The 17428-nt window shown below is 40.1% G+C and overlaps 1 protein-coding gene across 4 annotated transcripts in view; it reads left to right on the top strand.

Moving 5' to 3' along the window:
* The window catches only part of LOC124151047 (cAMP-dependent protein kinase regulatory subunit), a 191260-nt gene that overhangs the window by 104125 nt on the left and 69707 nt on the right, over positions 1-17428 (top strand). The window contains exon 1 of one of the 4 annotated variants that reach the window (XM_046523339.2): positions 4874-4949. The exons of the other annotated variants lie outside the window; for them this stretch is intronic. Coding sequence (XP_046379295.1) covers positions 4932-4949 — 18 coding nt within the window. The 5' untranslated portion in view covers positions 4874-4931. Of the gene's footprint in view, positions 1-4873; positions 4950-17428 lie in introns of those variants that run through there. 4 annotated transcript variants of the gene reach the window in all.

Here is a 17428-nt window from a genome sequence, read left to right on the forward strand (position 1 = left end):
ACAGCAGTGGTTAGTGACAGCAGTGGTCAGTGACAGCAGTGGTTAGTGACAGCAGTCTTCATCAAGGCAACACATTTTGAACCTGAGTAGCTGACCACTCGTTTGTCCCGTTATTAGTGATAATTCTACAGTTGAATAGCATGACAGGTCAGGTTGGTTTTCTCGGTTAACATCAATAATTTGAATGTAAAGATACAAGACTTGGTCCTTGTTTCAATCAAATGTAACACATGCCATGGCTGTTGAAGGTGAGGAACCTGATACACTGTGACACAAGTCCTTCACACAAGATGGTACATTTAATCATATCTATCACTGTCAGGGCGTGTCTTCACATGTATTAGCCCATGGATTTACTAACTGGTTCCAGATGTGACAGCCGGACAGCCGTAGGACAAGTAGAATAACTAATACAGCTTATGGTTGCATCTAGACAGCTCAATCTGATAACATGCAAGACTGCCTCATGGGTAGACTAACACTTAGCCAATGAAAACATGTCTTTAAAATAATAAAAATATTTTTTCGAATGAATCTTTCCTCTTCTGCGGATTTCATATGTATCAAGCAAACTAGACTTGGTTAGTTTGATCTAGACTTGCCTAGGCTTATAGCAACAACAAAAATACCCCAAAAATATAAATTCCACATTCATGGTGGAGGACTACCTGATGGGGTTTTGTGGCCCCAGCACCTTGTGGTAGTTGCAAGACTGGATGAAGACGATGATTTGGTTCCAAGTGTGTGTGACCTGTCTATGTGTCCTACCCTGACAGTAGTTTATGTTAATGTTATTGCACTGCAACAACCAGGACTGCATGGTGGACCAGACTGCCAAATACCTGGCACACTGACAATTTATAGTCAACACTGTCAAGTATGGTGCAAAGGATGAACATATTTACATTTTCACTTCTAGTTAGTATGTGGTGTTACAGTTATTAAAACAACCAATTTAGTTATGAATTGATATTTATTACCTCGTGGGCAACTTGTATCCAGAACTAAAAAATCATCATCCCCTGATGCATCAGTCACGGTATTGTCTCCTGTGACCGGAATACCATAAAACGCTTTTCAAACGATACATATTGCAGTATTTTTACTGTGCCAGTGTATTTGGTTAAGAAAATTATAACCAGTTGGTTATTATTTGTATTGTTTTACCTCAAAACCTACACAGAAATGCATTCACAAATGATATTTCCCTTCAGAATTGATTGACTAAACAGCGGCAATGCAGAAGTGATTTCTCTCATGTTATCTTCCTTATGTCCATGACTACAAAATGGCTGTGAATGACCATGCTGTCATTGACGTCGTTGATAAAACAGGAGAAAATATTGGAGGTCTGGTGACCTGATGATTTACAGACTGCCATGTAATGGCTTCAATGTTGCTGACTGCGGCAATACAACATTCCCTCACTCATAGAAACTTCTACTGTTCCTGATGGTTGTAACCAAAAGGTTCACATATCCAGAAACACAATTTGTTCCCTAATAAAGGTTGCGAGGTCTTGGTGTTGTTTCAGTGACTATATGCAAATCAGGACTGGAACATGATTCAGCTGCATCAGCCTGCTAGAACCACCCAAAATAAATCTTGTTAGAATCAAGTACCTGCAGATCAATGGGGACTGAGTCCTCCCTGAGAGGAATCATGCTGCATAGGTAGCGCTCCCCGAGTCCGATTCCCCGATCAATGTGTGTAGATGCTTGGTTTGTGCATGCCACATTTATTGTGCTCTTCACCGACACTTCAGGATGGTTGCCTGGTGAGGATCAGGCGGTGTCTGGTTTTCCTGATATGCCGTCTTTTTAACCATATATTCCTTAATAAATCAGAAAGAGCAATTTCCCTCAGATTTAGAGAGGCGATGTGGTACAGGTCCTGCGTCTTATGAATAAAGCAATTTTCCAAGGATATCGGAAAGTTTCTCAGACCTTTCAATCTTTGCTGCTTTGGGGCAATAGCTTAAAACTGATGGCAACAGTCATCCCTGCATTGATTTGTGGTGTATCTAGGTTCATGTACAATCATCTTTGATAAACACTTGTACCCTTCTAATGGAAAAATAGGAAGAAAATACTGCTCCAAGAAATTGAAGAACACCCGATTTTCTCAGATGGCTTCAGTTAATTTTCATGGTCAAAGTATTCACTTGTTACGCCGATGACCTGGGTTCGTCTAATACCCCACATGGGTATAATGTGTGAAGCCCAATTCTGGTGTCTCTCTCTCACTCTCTCTCTCTTTCTCCTATGATATTGCAAGAATATTGCTAAAAGCGGCGTTAAACCATACTCACTCACTCTTTTGGTTAGTATATAAAACGAGAAATCATCAATATCATAGCTATGAACAATGGTTTGTGTACCTTGGTTGTTTGTGTGATATGGACAACCAGCCCAAATCTCTCTTGAGATTGATTGTGTTGGTACGTCAACAAGATATATATCAGATACTATTTGAGAAAAACTGGAACATCCATATTGCTTAAGGGAGTTAACAGTTGGGCCCTGAAGATATCCATGCATGTCATGTGAAGATCAATAACAAACCTTACATGTTGACCAAAGATTCTATGTTATTAGATTGGCATGATACCTAAGACTGGGATCTTCATCTGAACAACAGTGATTTTATTTTAAAAAAGCAGTCAAAGCAAACCCAATGATTTTGTTAAGCATTTGACATTCTTGAAGTTTGTCATTATATTAAACTACCTCTAGAGCTTGGTAAAAAATCCCCTCACTGAAGGACATTGCATATATACTCAGTAAAGTTAAAGACCATTCAATTCTGTTGCATAACTATAGTCATACAAGGCATGACAGATTAGCTATCATAATTTGAAAGAAAACTTTTTTTTAGTGGTATAGATTTTTCCTTTGGACGGATGTTGCAGTCATTAAGCTACAAAGTTATGGAAACAAAGTTTGACATCAGCAAATGTTTATCAATTTATGGATTGCATGCTGCGCGGAATGAACCGAAGACGACTTTCTTGTTTGCATCTTGTACTGATTGTCCCTGGAAACCCAGGGAAAAATTGTTACAAGTTTTATGGATAATCTTTATATCATCGATCTGATTAAACTCTGAAACACTCAACAGTACCCAATGAATGTCAAATGTTATCCTGGAATTGAACGGCTGTAGCTGGTTCTCAGGGGACTAGGGGCCTGAGGGTAGCTTAGTACAGGAAGTGTTGGCTTACAACGCAGAAGACCTTGCTTCAAATCACCATCTGGGTACAATGTGTGAAGTCCAAAGGGTTCGAATCATCACTAGTGTGAAGTCCATAGGGTTGAATCACCACCTGGGTAAAGTCCATATGGGTTCAATCACCACCTGGGTGAAGTCCATAGGGTGGAATAACCACATAGGTGAAGTCCATAGGGTGGAATAACCACATGGGTGAAGTCCATAGATTTAAATAACCACATGTGTGAAGTCCATAGATTTGAATCACCACCTGGGTGAAATCCATAGGGTGGAATAACCACATGGGTGAAGTCCATAGATTTAAATAACCACATTGGTGAAGTCCATAGATTTGAATAACCACATAGGTGAAGTCCATAGGGTGGAATAACCTCATGGGTGAAGTCCATAGGGTGGAATAACCACATAGGTGAAGTCCATAGGGTGGAATAACCACATAGGTGAAGTCCATAGGGTGGAATAACCTCATGGGTGAAGTCCATAGGGTGGAATAACCACATGGGTGAAGTCCATAGGGTGGAATAACCTCATGGGTGAAGTCCATAGGGTGGAATAACCACATAGGTGAAGTCCATAGGGTGGAATAACCACATAGGTGAAGTCCATAGGGTGGAATAACCTCATGGGTGAAGTCCATAGGGTGGAATAACCACATGGGTGAAGTCCATAGGGTGGAATAACCACATGGGTGAAGTCCATAGGGTAGAAATCACCACATGGGTGAAGTCCATATAGGGTTGAATCACCACCTGGGTGAAGTCCATATAGGGTTGAATCAGGGGAATTAGGGTGGCCAAGTGTTTGCTTGTCACACCAAAGTTCTGAGTTTTGTGTCACACATGGTAAACATCACTCACTCCCATAAACAGATATCGACTGATGAATGCTGAGGCGGTACAAGTAGTTTCAGTGAGGTCCAATAAGTTTATCATGCTTCAGGGCTTGCCATTTTGTGCTTGGAACTATCAGTAATATTCAGCCAGTATGTTGATGAGCTTTGTGTAAAGAGTTCCAATAAAAGAGCAATTTAATGTTGTTTCCAGTTAACAGAGCAAGATATGGCCAGACACATCATTAGCCTTTTGCGTCATACTCTTCATTCATGTTGCGCCATCATTGTAGAATACTCCCAGTGAACTTCCATCACTGACATTACACTATTTACCTAATGGATTCCCCCATTATAGCTAATTGATTTATCGCTTCTGTCACTTGTCTCATGGCTCTATTTCCAACGAGAAGTTTCTGCATTTCAGTCCAATCCATACAGCAATAATCAACACTGAGCCCAATCTATACAAGTATTATAAACCAACCCTGTGCAAATGGTGCAATCGGTTCCGATTCCCATTCACCTGCTCTGAAAAATAGGCACCTGCATCAGATCCGTTCGTCATTATGAGAACCGAGGTTGAATTGGCACATTTTGAATAATTAATGGTGAGTTTTCATTACCTTAATTCAATTGCATTCAGGCTGAGGTATTGTGTTCTTTCTTTCCTTTTCAAGAATGTTAGGACATTTGGAGTGGCTATGGTAAAGGTCTTGGTCAATACGGTGGGTCATTCTGATACCTCACAGTTGCCAGTCCTATCCAGGTTGTCTGGCTGTTCAGGACTGTCCTACCAGACTGGACTGGGGACACCCAGGGTGCATGTAGTTCTTCCTTCCAGGTCACAATGAACTGAGGTTAGGTCACGATGTATAGAAGTAGGAAGGTGAGTAGTGGATGTTGTTGTGGGGATAGGAGTCGGTGAATTGGTGAGTCAGTGATTCAAGTGAGGTTTCAGAGGGTAATAAAACAAAAGCTTTTAAGTCTGTCTGTGACACAGGCAGGGTTAAATGGGACAAATGTGCGTCCAGTACGCACAGATTTTGAGATTGGATGCAGAAGGTCCCGAGGGTCGCAGAATGATATTCATTGTACCAACTGTGCATCAAGTGCAGGTAGTGTCTGTCATGTCATCCATCAACATGACCACTGTCCACATAACCATTGATTCATTCCAGGCTCAAAGGTAATTATCAAAACGATACTGGACCCTCATATTGCCTGCAAGGACTCTTAATGTTAAATAATGGGATCCCCTGGACCCCCACTGTGAGTCAAGGTAAAACCCTGCACAGGTGTTTGACATGGTTCATGCTAAGCATGAACATGATGAAAAGGACATATCCGAACAGTTATGATGACACAAACATCAAGGTCACAACATTTTTCTTGTGTCATCTGTCAGAAGAGATTGTAGATTTATTTATGTTAGTTGTTAGTGGTAGGAAATGAATCAAACTCTAGTAAAACGTTTGGTGCTGGACTTGCCCGAGTTTACTGGAAGTTTGATTGGAACTAACTTCCCCAGGTTCTTGTAAACAAACATGGAAAGTTTGATCATTCGAGAATTTTTGGGATGAGACCTTTTCTAGAAAGCTGGCTGTATCGATATAAGAGAAACACAGGGGTGATTTGAGGCCTTTTGCATCCTGACTTGTCTCACTACTTGCCAAATGCGGATGGGATTCTTGCGAGCTTCTAACACTATTCCATATTCATGAGACCCGTGAAGATTCCGGGGTAGAATATGTCTTCAGCAACCCATGCTTGCCGTAAAGGCGATTAATGGGATCGGGTGGTCAGGCTCGCTGATTTGGTTGATGCATGTCATCAATCCCAATTGCGTGGATCGATGCTCATGATATTGATCACTGGATTGTCTGGTCAAGACTCGATTATTTACAGACCGCCGTCATATAGCTGGAATATTGCTGAGTGCGGCGTTAAACAACAAACCAACCAACCAACCAACCATATTCATGAAGCACAACAGGACAGTTTGAAGACATTTTGACAGTGACAAAACTCTGGACAATCATGAGTGCATGTACACAAGTCTAGGGCCTGCTACTTCTTTTACTTAGTGCTGCCAGCTCTTATTTGTCCCACTGTATTGCCTTTTTGATTGTCAACCTGTGTGTTTGAATCTTCATGGCTTTTATGTGGTCATGTACTGATTTCACAATTTATTTATGCATGTGTCAATTTTTGGGTTAACCTTTGCATTTCAGTTTGGAAATCACCTCATAATACTTGTTGGTTTTTATTTTAATAGTATTCATTCATTATTATCACCTGATCCCCATTTTCCTCACTGGTTAATTGGAGATTCCCAGCATCCCTATGGGATGAACAGTGTGGAGTTGAAGCAGCAGGTGATCACTCACTCAATCATAAGTGACTTGTGAAGATCCGTGGTAGAGTAGGTCTTCAGCAACCCATGCTTGCCGTAAAAGGTGACTATGCTTGTTGTAAGAGGCAACTAATGGAATTGAGTGGTCAGGTTTGCTGACTTGGTTGATGCATGTCATCGTATTCCAATTGTGTGTATCAATGCTCATGATGTCAATCACTGGATTGTCTGGTCCAGACTCGATTATTTACAGACCGCTGTCATATAGCTGGAAAGTTGCTGAGTGCGGCATTATACCAACAAACAATCATAAGCAGGTCAGGGCTGAAGGAACCTTGAAGTGTTGTCCTGCTAAAATGTTGCTAAAAGCAGGAACAACGCTTTATTATTGCTGAAACACCTTTCCCACAAGTTTATATAGTCCGTTCATTTTTGGTAGAGCTTTCCTTAGCTGTTTCATGGAGCTGTCTGACCAGGGTTAGAATAGGTCTTGAGCAACCCATTCTTGCCGTAAAAGGCGACGTTGCTTGACGTAAGAGGCGACTAACGGGATCAGGTGGTCAGGCTCGCTGACTTGGCTGATGCATGTCACCAATTGTGTAGATTGATGCTCATAATGTCTGGTCCAAAACTGTTCATTTACAGACTGACATTATATAACTGGAAAATTGCTGAGTGCCACGTAAAACAACAAACAAACGTAAACACATAACTACCACCTGAAAACTAAATTATTAACCTGAGGAGCTTTGCTTTAGCTTTTCCTCGTGGGAATAAGTGGGAAGTCTGTGTTGACCTGTAGCTATGTTCTTAAGGTCTGATCTACTATTTTTCTACAAGAGGTAAGGTATAACGGCAGAGTTGGATTTGGCCAGAGCACTGCAAGGGTGAATGAAGTCTTCAGTTGTTAATAAGTTGGCTTTGGCCACAGCACTGCAAGGGTGAATGAAGTCTTCAGTGGTTAATAAGCTGGCTTTGGCCACAGCACTGCAAGGGTGAAGGAGGTCTTCAGTGGTTAATAAGCTGGCTTTGGCCACAGCGCTGCAAGGGTGAATGAGGTCTTCAGTGGTTAATAAGCTGGCTTTGGCCACAGCACTGCAAGGGTGAATGAAGTCTTCAGTGGTTAATAAGCTGGCTTTATTTGTATTGATATTTGAACAACAGCTGTCAGATCATAAATCTGTTGCCTCTGAATGAAACTCACTTTGTGAGTCATTGAAGTGAAAGTTCAGCAGTGAAATAATCACATCATGCATGCAGTACATATAGATGGAAGTATTGTTTGTATTTCAAACCATAGTTTGTCATGGATTTGTTTCTGAGGATATTAAGTGATATTGTAAATACTTGAAGTCTGTATGATATTAATAAACAAGCTGTGTATAGTGTAGGATAGTGTTGTGAACCTTTAAGTATTGGTGAACCTGTGTGTGGGGATGTAGGGTTGTAGGGTTAACCTAGGAGTAAGAAACATCATGCCCAACTTTCAGAGCTGATTCCCCACTCAATGATTGGTATCCTGGTGATATTGTATCTCATTCACTCACTCACTCACTCACTCACTCACTCACTCACTCACTCACTCACTCACTCACTCACTCACTCACTCAAACCTGCCCAACCACCCATCCAACCACTCGCCCACTGATTCACTCACTCACTCTCACTCAAACCTGCCCAACCACTCACCCACCCACCCACTCACTCACTCACTCACTCACTCCAACCAACCCAACCACTCGCCCACTCTCTCACTCATTCACTCTCACTCACTCACTCACTCACTCACTCACTCACTCACTCACTCAAACTCGCCCAACTACTCACTCACTCACTCACTCACTCAAACCCACCCAACTACTCACTCACTCACTCAAACCCACCCAACTACTCACTCACTCACTCACTCACTCACTCACTCACTCTCACTCAAACCCACCCAACTACTCACTCACTCACTCAAACCCACCCAACTACTCACTCACTCACTCAAACCCACCGATCTACTCACTCACTCACTCACTCGCCCACTCACTCACTCAGTTCAATATCTATTCTTTTGTGCTCATGATATATTCCCACCACCCACTCACTTTACTAACCCATTAAGTTATGTAATTGTTTTTTGTCTGTGAAAGACTATAAATGACGCTATATGCATCCTGCAGCTCACCCGAGTTTTCCATTTGAACACCACAAAACATGGTACTGAAGTGAACTCTTGCCCTTGTTGGTTTCCAAGTGTCCTCTTTGATTTGTAACTTACTGTAGCAACAGGAAGCTTATTGAATAAAATAAGGTAATTGATTTTGTTGTTGAAAGTTGCAACATTGAAAACTGTGAAAAGCTGTACAGATGAACCCTTTAAGACTTAATCATTTTTTATTGATCATTAAGTTTTCTCATTTTCTCATATTGAATTCCTTTGAAGGATGTCATTTGTAACTGAGGTTTTCATCACTTTCCTCTGGGCCCATGCTTTTCTCTGGTTAACTGTCTGTAGCTAAGGGGCCTGCATTATTCAAGCAACAGGTTTTTGGAACGTGTTTCACAGATGGAGAAGGCTGGTTGAACCTTGGATTATTTTATCTGAGATTCACAGTTTCTTCACATTTGTCATGCCGGTCATGACAGAGCATACAAAGCATTTAAAAAAAGTTATGCCTTAATCCTTGGTTTTTTTTCTTACCGTATATGACCGCAGATAAGCCGACGCCGTAGATAAGCCGAGGTATTAACTTGACCATTGAAATACGAAAGAAAATGATATGACCCGCAGATAAGCCGAACCAGGAAGTGAAAGGCAAAAAACACGGCGAAGTCGGACTGCAAGACATGTGCCGGTACTCGCAGATATTCAATAATATAAGATGAAAAACGTTGTAATTATATTGAAAAAAGTCATTATTATTTCTAATAAAGATTTAACAAACCAGTCATCCACTTTCATAATGTGGGAAGCTGTTTCTCTTGTCTTTTTTTAATCTCATAATGATCGTTATATGTTGCCATCAACAACGAAGCGCCATTTTGTGAATCGGTGTATATAGAATTATGAACCCGTGAGAAATATATCAGCTAGAGCGAAGACTCGCAGTTTGAATGCAGCATCGTAAGCATGGCGTTTTCGTATCTCATTCATGAGATATGTCAGTCAGTAAAAATATACCAACTTTTATACCACTATTGTATGTTAATCTAATTGAATTAATAAACTATGAACACATTGAATGACCATCACTTACTCACAGGCTTCTCCAGTTTATTAAACTAATCTCTCGAAAACAAAGGAATTAAGCCCCTACTCCCAACACGATCGCTAAGCACCTGTTATTATCAGTGCTCATTTCCTTGTGTACCGTGTTGCTTTTTAAACAACAGGAAGCAATCACAGTGGTCACCGTTTGTGATGTCACAGGAAACAGCTGATCACGTTTTTGCAAATGGCGAACGGAAAAACTCGCCGTTACAGTTGTTTATTTGCCTCTTTCAATAAAGGTAGATATTTGTTCACTATCAATTTATGAACTTTGCAAAACGTACATAATAGCTATTGGCGATTTCTGTGGATTATATATTATAGCTGTGGATTACATATATTGTTACATTAAAAATTGTGGAGTTTATGAAGAACGATAACTTTGAACATTCAATTGAAAACTTATTATCGGAAGTAGTAACATGCATAACAGTTGTAACCTATCGGACCATCATTCAGGCAATGTTTCTGACAGATCATGATTTGAAAAATACAATCCTGAAAGTGTATCCCGCGGATAGGCCGACCCCTTTCTTCAGAATCTTTTTTCTGGTCCTCAAAATTTGGTTTATCTGCGGACATATACGGTAATTGGCAGTTTTACCTCTTTAGGTTTGAATCTGTAGGAATAACAGTTATTTTTGAACATTTAGTGGGCATTTAAATGTAGTATGTAGTGCAAGACCTGAGCATAAAAACATGTCGTGTATAGGTGTGTGTTGTCAGACATGCAACTACAAGTGGACTGCAGAATAACGTGATAGGTTAATTGATGGCTGTTGTGGCTGCGTTCCCATGGGCACACCGAGCAGGGACAACGGCTGCTCCATCCCGCCTGCAACTCCTCCATCACAAACACTCCACTCCCCACCAGCTCATTTGGCATATTTTTTCTCGGAGAGAGAGAGAGAGAGAGAGAGAGAGAGAGAGAGAGAGAGAGAGAGAGAGAGAGAGAGAGAGAGTACACACCAGCTAGGGTGGCCTTGAATGAAAACAATGTGAAGTAATTTACCCCATACTTAACTCATTTGGAAAGTTAACATAGTATTCAGTGAGTAAAGGTTAATTGTTTGAAGACCTAGAAGTGGATTATAACAATGTTGATTTAATTTTGTAAATTAAAGGTTAAAATGACATAGTTATGGTTTATGATTTTGAAAGCATTTATCATATTTTATTATGAAAGTGGTTGGTTTGTTTGTTTGTTGTTTAACGCTGCACTCAGCAATATTTCAGCTATATGACGGTGGTCTGTAAATAATCAAGTCTGAACCAGACAATCCAGTGATTGACATCATGAGCATCGATCCACGCAATTGGGATACAATGACATGCATCAACCAAGTCAGCAAGCCTGACCCCCAATCCCGTTAGTCGCCTCTTACAAGAAGCGTAGTCGCCTTTTATGGCAAGCATGGGTTGCTGAAGACCTTTTCTACCCGGGATCTTCATTGGTGGGTTTGTCCTATAATAGATATAGGTCTAGTTAATGTTATTTGGAGCAGATGTCTGTTGTTATCACTCCTGTGGAGAGTCCTGGTTAGAAATGGCCCCCAAATGATCTGCAAATCATGTGAGTTGCAGGTGTTACCATAGGGCAGGACATGTGTACCCTTTTGTGAACACCTGGTGTTGTCAGTGTTCATTTAATATGATTTTCACCCCTTTTTTACCTTTTGCTCCCAATGGAATCTGATTAGTGGCGTTTGACATTTTATACTTAAGTAACTGGATTTGAACAGACTAGCTGGAATATTGTATCATGAAAATTAGATGAGTAATTCTGCCATTACTCCTGGGCTGTGTGGAGTATACATTGGCAGCCTTCGTTCCAGTCATCGATCCACATTGAAAGAAGGTCTTATGCTTGAGTAGGCTTTATGGGGTTAACTGCAATACACTTCTGACATTGGCCCTTTAAAGCAGATCAGGATCTTTTGGCTGTTGAAACTGCTGCCTCAAAGACACCAGAACGTCATGTGATAGATGACGGCGATCAATACAAGCATAGACAAGGATCATATTTTAGCTATCTACTTCTCTTGCTTTGATCTCTGCGGTATATGATCAGATCTCTATATCTTAATTTGCTTCAGGGGATCTGTAGATGAAGTTACACTTTTCTTGTGGTGACATTTACGTGTTTCGTATTCTTATGTATATATTGACATGTATGTTAAGTTGTGGAGATTGAACACCTGCTAGGCTCAGTGCCATCACCATCGCCATCATTATCACCAACACTGACACTATTTTTCCCCGGTCAATGGATCAGTGTGCACTCGATTTTCATTCTCAACTCCCTGGGGAGTATACAACCCTTAAGGCACTAGAAGGCTAACAGCGACATTACCATCCCATTCTACCAGGTACCCATTCACTGCTGGGAGAACAAAGGCATATTTCAAACAAAGTCACTTGCCAAAGGAGACACCACCTATGGTACATGTGCTTCAGTGTGGGGCAAGACCGAGGCCCTAGAAACTCTCAGGAGTCACTCTGCTGCACACGATCACCCATCCAACTACTCTCAGACACCCATGATGCTCAACTTCACCTGATTTGTGACCTGTACTCTGTGCACAGGACCAAGTGCCACTACAAAGCAGCATAAAGCTACGGAATATGACCTTGTATTTGTTGGGAAGAGCTATAGAATATACGCTTGTATCTTTCCGTAAGAGCTTTAGAATATTCCCTTGTAGTTGTTGCTAGAGCTTTAGAATATCACCATGTATTTCTCCGATACAATACAAGAATAGAACTGTAAATGTATGGTAAAAGTTCATATGTTAAAATTCTGAGAAAACCCAGCTGGTTTTGAGTCGTTGAAGTAACAATGGTTTAAGGATCTATACCGAAATGTTGCCATGACAGTGAAATAACGAAGTGGTTATCCATGTGTCATGTTTACTTTGTAATGGATCTGTGAATCCTTTTTAATATAACCTTATATTTTTTTAGAGAAATGTCTAGAATACAATATTCTATGCTTGTGAAAATGTTTGAAATATGAGACTAAAATTCTGGATGATATAAAAGTGTAAGTGTAAATGTTGCTGTCAGTTAATTTTGTTAGTCCATGTTGACATTTCGTCTGACTTTCTGTCCACAAAAATTAAACCCCCATGTTTTGGAAAACCAGAAATGTCCGATTACCTAACAGGAAGAAATTGTGTTATTTAGGTGATTCTCTCAAGTTGCTGAAGGCAATGGCAACTGCTGGAGGTGTAGATTTAATCAGGATTGCCAGGAAAGTATTGATTTCTTCATGGTATTGTTCTAATCAGATTACTGGAGGATTCACAATGCCGGTCCCAGTGCCGGTCACAGTGCCGGTCCCAAAGTAAGAACATTCAAATCTTCATGTCTACATGTAGTAACGAGGGAATTGGTTAAGACCTTAACCTGCTTTTGTATCGAGTGAGTGAGTGAGTGAGTCTGAAAGACAGTTCACACTTTATGATAGCAGTGCTGCATAAATGACTAAACAAGTATAAGGGTCATCATGAACGAGTACAATTACAAAAAATCCTAAATAAATGTCAAAAGCATTAAAACAGTTACTTCCATCAGTATAAACTGTTTTTTTCATGACTTGGCACATGCAGTAATGTTACACACTGTAATTATTTCCTTTCATGGGCCTATTGATGTAACCAGGCTTGGAAGTGTTTCTTTATCAGATGACATGATGCTTGATGTTTCTACATTCATATCATATGGATACGAAACATAGTGTCAGGCATTTAACGTCACCACATCTTGCTGTGCAGTTTCATGTACCTGACCAAGTTTGTCAAATTTTTCATAAACTCATGTCAGTCGTAGATTCAAGGCAAAGTAGTTAAGGATGTCCCAGTCATTTAAGGCACTGCAATTCACTGTGCAAAGTTGCATCCTTTTGGCATACCAGACACCAATGGTAGTGAATTTGAAACCCATGTGTAGCATGTTCCTTGGTTTGTCTGCACCATGCCTGTGCTTGTGCGTTTCAGCTTAGTGGTAAACATCTAAGACCAATGGTAGTGAATTTGAAACCCTTTATATGCCATGTTCCTTGGTTTGTCTGCGCCATGCCCATGCTCGTGGGTTTCAGCTTAGTGGTAAACGTCTAAGACCTGCCTCACTTCAGGCTTTCCTCCCCCATGAAGCTGACATGACGTGATGGAAGTAAGGTACTGTTAAAGGTACTTATACACTGGACACATTCAAAACTAAAAGGGACATAACTCTTTCCATATTCATTATAAATCTCAGTCAAAAACAGTCGACTGTTTGATTCCAGCTATGTCATGAGCAAATGTTTATGAATTACTATCAAATAGGATGGTACTACTACTACTACTACTACTACTACTACTACTACTACTACTACTCTGACCACCACCACCACCCGCACCACCATCATCACCATCACCATCATCATCATCATCATCATCCCCATCATCTTCATCATCATCATCATCATCAATCTATTTCAGAAATGTTCTTTACTTTTCATGGCATTATTGAACATCAGTAGTGTGAATGTCAGAGAAAACATGGCAAGTGCTTATGCAAGCATTTTTTGCTGGCTCCTAATTAAGTTCTTCATTCCATTTTGCGGAGAGTGCTGCTTACGTATCAATTTCCTGTTCCTCACTTATTCCATGCCCTGATTGCCCATGACATTAATTCCCTTGCTTTCCTATGCACCATTCCATTTCACTTCAGGCCACGTTCATATACACGCATCAATATTTCACGGTGGCGTGTATGTGTGGATTTGAGGTCTTCTCGCTCATGAAGTTTTAAGATTTTTTACAGTGTGGTTGATTGAATTGTAAACTTGGATGACCCTGAAATCTCCTCTTCCTTAATGAACAGGATTTATTAATTCCCATTCTGGAACAGAAATCAATCTTTCAGCTGATAATGGAATTTTTAGCTGTAAATGAGGATGTGTTGTTTGTGCTCGGCTGGTCTCTTTCAGGATCTGTGCTCGCTGTAAAACATCATTAAACCAAATTGAAAACTAGTTGGTAAGGGTATTAAAGCATATTAAGACATTAGAATTTTGTGAAGGCATCACTTCTCTGTTTCTGAATTATGATTCAGGAATTTATGTGGCATTGAGGTTTGGTTCACACAGGACTATAACAAGGCCTTGAATTCAGAATTTTGTGCTTGAAAAGGCCTTGAAAGCTTGGAAAACCATTACCATTTGATAATATTCCTTGAAACCTCCTTGAAAATAGCATTGCTTTAAGTTGATGACTTTCATAGTGTATTTGGATGTACAAATGAAGCCATTCGGACAATGAAACAAAGTAAGAATGTCCTAATTTCAAAGAACACTTCCGTTGTAAGAAGCCTCAATGTGTTGTGTGATGATTGCCTTGAAAAGGCATCACCGAGGCCGTGCATTTGGTTAGCTATAATTTTATTAGAACAGTGAATGGTTATATTCCAGCAAGTACTGTATTTCAACATATGCTGAGACCAGGCAATACTAATCGATAAAACTATGAATTTCTAAAGCAGGTTAGTTTTTCTTGAGTCAACAAGTACATCAATACAGTGGGTTATGATGTTTTTGCCCTCCTGCATATCCCTGTGATTGGCTTGGCCTCTCAGTTCTTTGACAGAAATAGTCCCTGTATTTAGCTTTAATTTGTTTTGAGACAGATAGCATCTCTGTGTGTAAAGTTTGTGAGGAAGACTTTGAAGTGTCTGTCATGGATCTGTGAATGATCTGCGTTTGAGACGTAATTCAGACAATGCAAATATGTTTCAAGTCATAGGCCCAGCCATTATTTCCGTCCATGAGAAAGAGGACGATGTACGAGGAAGCTGATGTGCCGTAATGATCGAATCACCCCACTTCATCATCTGTTGCGGAAACATGCGTTCAAAGAAGCAATCAGAGTCCTTTCGAAACCAATGAGTTCATTTCAGTAAAAATATTTTCAATAATTGATTGTAAAAAGTAATATCAGATGAAAGCTGGTAATATTTTTAAAACAATTTTGATGTGGTCGAGTATTACTGCTTGAAGGCTTAACAATAATACCTTCTCCAAGCGTGTTTTGTGTTATGTCATGGCAGCCAGGGATTGGACGTGGTGTAGTGGGTGTGCAGGAATGCATGAGCTGAAGAGGCCGGAGGAGGGGTGCCGCGTGTACACTCACTAGATACTTACAAATGTACATCTGTTGACACGTTACATGAACAAGTTTATCATGACACGTTCCTAAGCTAACAAAGACCTTTTTGGGTGAAATGGCTTTTTTTGACAAATAGATTCCTCTTGTGGTCAACCACAGAATCTCAGATTACTAATTTACTCTCAAAGTGCAAAGAGGGTCGTGACATGATGACGAATTACAATGCATAAAACATTGACATAATGATGTGTAGGTTGTGACTTGTGTAGGTTTTTACAAGTTCATGACTGGCAAGGACTTTATGATGAGTATTGTTTTAGATGATCCTTCACAAACTCATACTGCTGGATAAGTCATTGACAATAATATTGACTGTATAATATAGTTTTTCTTCTTCTCAACGTTAGAGCAAGAATTGTTCAAAATTGTACATCCCTCAAAAGACTCCAAGAATTCTTACCACTGGTCATGTTATATTCAGTGTTCAATATTTAATTCAGTTGGATTGTACAGCGTGTCTGGGAATCTCTTGGGTTAAGGGAGATTGATCTTCCGACATTGACAGCAAGCCACAACTCAAAAGAAATAAAGAAAAGCGTATTCCCATGAGATGTAGTTTGTATAGGTTCCAGGGTTTCATTTAAAATGATAATGCACATTTCAGGAGTTGCATTTATAAATATTCTAAAATGTGCCTGATTTGTTCTGTCTCCTTGTGGTATTGACATCAGGGACAGATGTGTATGTTTCACAATTTAATTTGTGTGAAACTTGATATAAAAAATGTTGTTGCCTATGGAACAATGCATACATATTACAAGTAATCATGTAATTATGTTGCTTCCAATTCAGCTCTTCATGAACTTGCACTGACATATTTGTCAAGCTTTTATAACAGTGTCAATAATATTATCATAATGAGTAGCTGAGTCGGCTTGGAGACATCTTGTCATCACAGCATTTGTATCTAAGTGGGAGGAAGAATGAACAATGGCGGTCAAATTACAGAACATGGAAAACACAAGCCACTGGGCAACTTTGTCCTTTTAAAATAATGGTTTCTTTGGGATTTGTTATTATTCCCAGTGCTGTACTGACACTAGCCATCAGCAGGAAGTAGGGGCTGTAATGATCACGAGGGGCCTTTTTGTAGGTCGACTCCACACTTCCATTACCTGGGGCATCCCATACGGCTTTTCCTGTTTCGTAATGACACAAATTGTTTTGTTTTATTTATTGTACAATTTTTGTAAACTAAGTAAAATAAATAGTCCCTCTGCCTAAATGTGTATAATTTTGTCCACATGAGTCAGTGATGCTTCTACTTGTCCTTGTAGTAATGAAGTCAGGAATTTGAGATCCCACTTTACACCCCTTTTGGCCCAGCGGTGTAGGTTGATGCATGTGCTGTTCAGGGTTTTGTTTGTCAAAACTGTTCCAGGGTCCACTGGTCATGTGTTCAAATCCCAGTTTTGCTCTCTGGAGTGTCTCAGAAGCGTTATCACTCATGACTTTCTGGGCAATGGGGTAGCCTAGTGGTTAAAGCATCCTTCTGCATTCTGAAGGCCTAGGTTTAGTTCTCCATGAGTACAATGTGTGCAACC

The sequence above is a fragment of the Haliotis rufescens genome, unplaced genomic scaffold (assembly GCF_023055435.1).
Source record: "Haliotis rufescens isolate VD_foot unplaced genomic scaffold, xgHalRufe1.0.p SCAF_20, whole genome shotgun sequence".
Taxonomy (NCBI): Eukaryota; Metazoa; Mollusca; class Gastropoda; order Lepetellida; family Haliotidae; genus Haliotis; species Haliotis rufescens.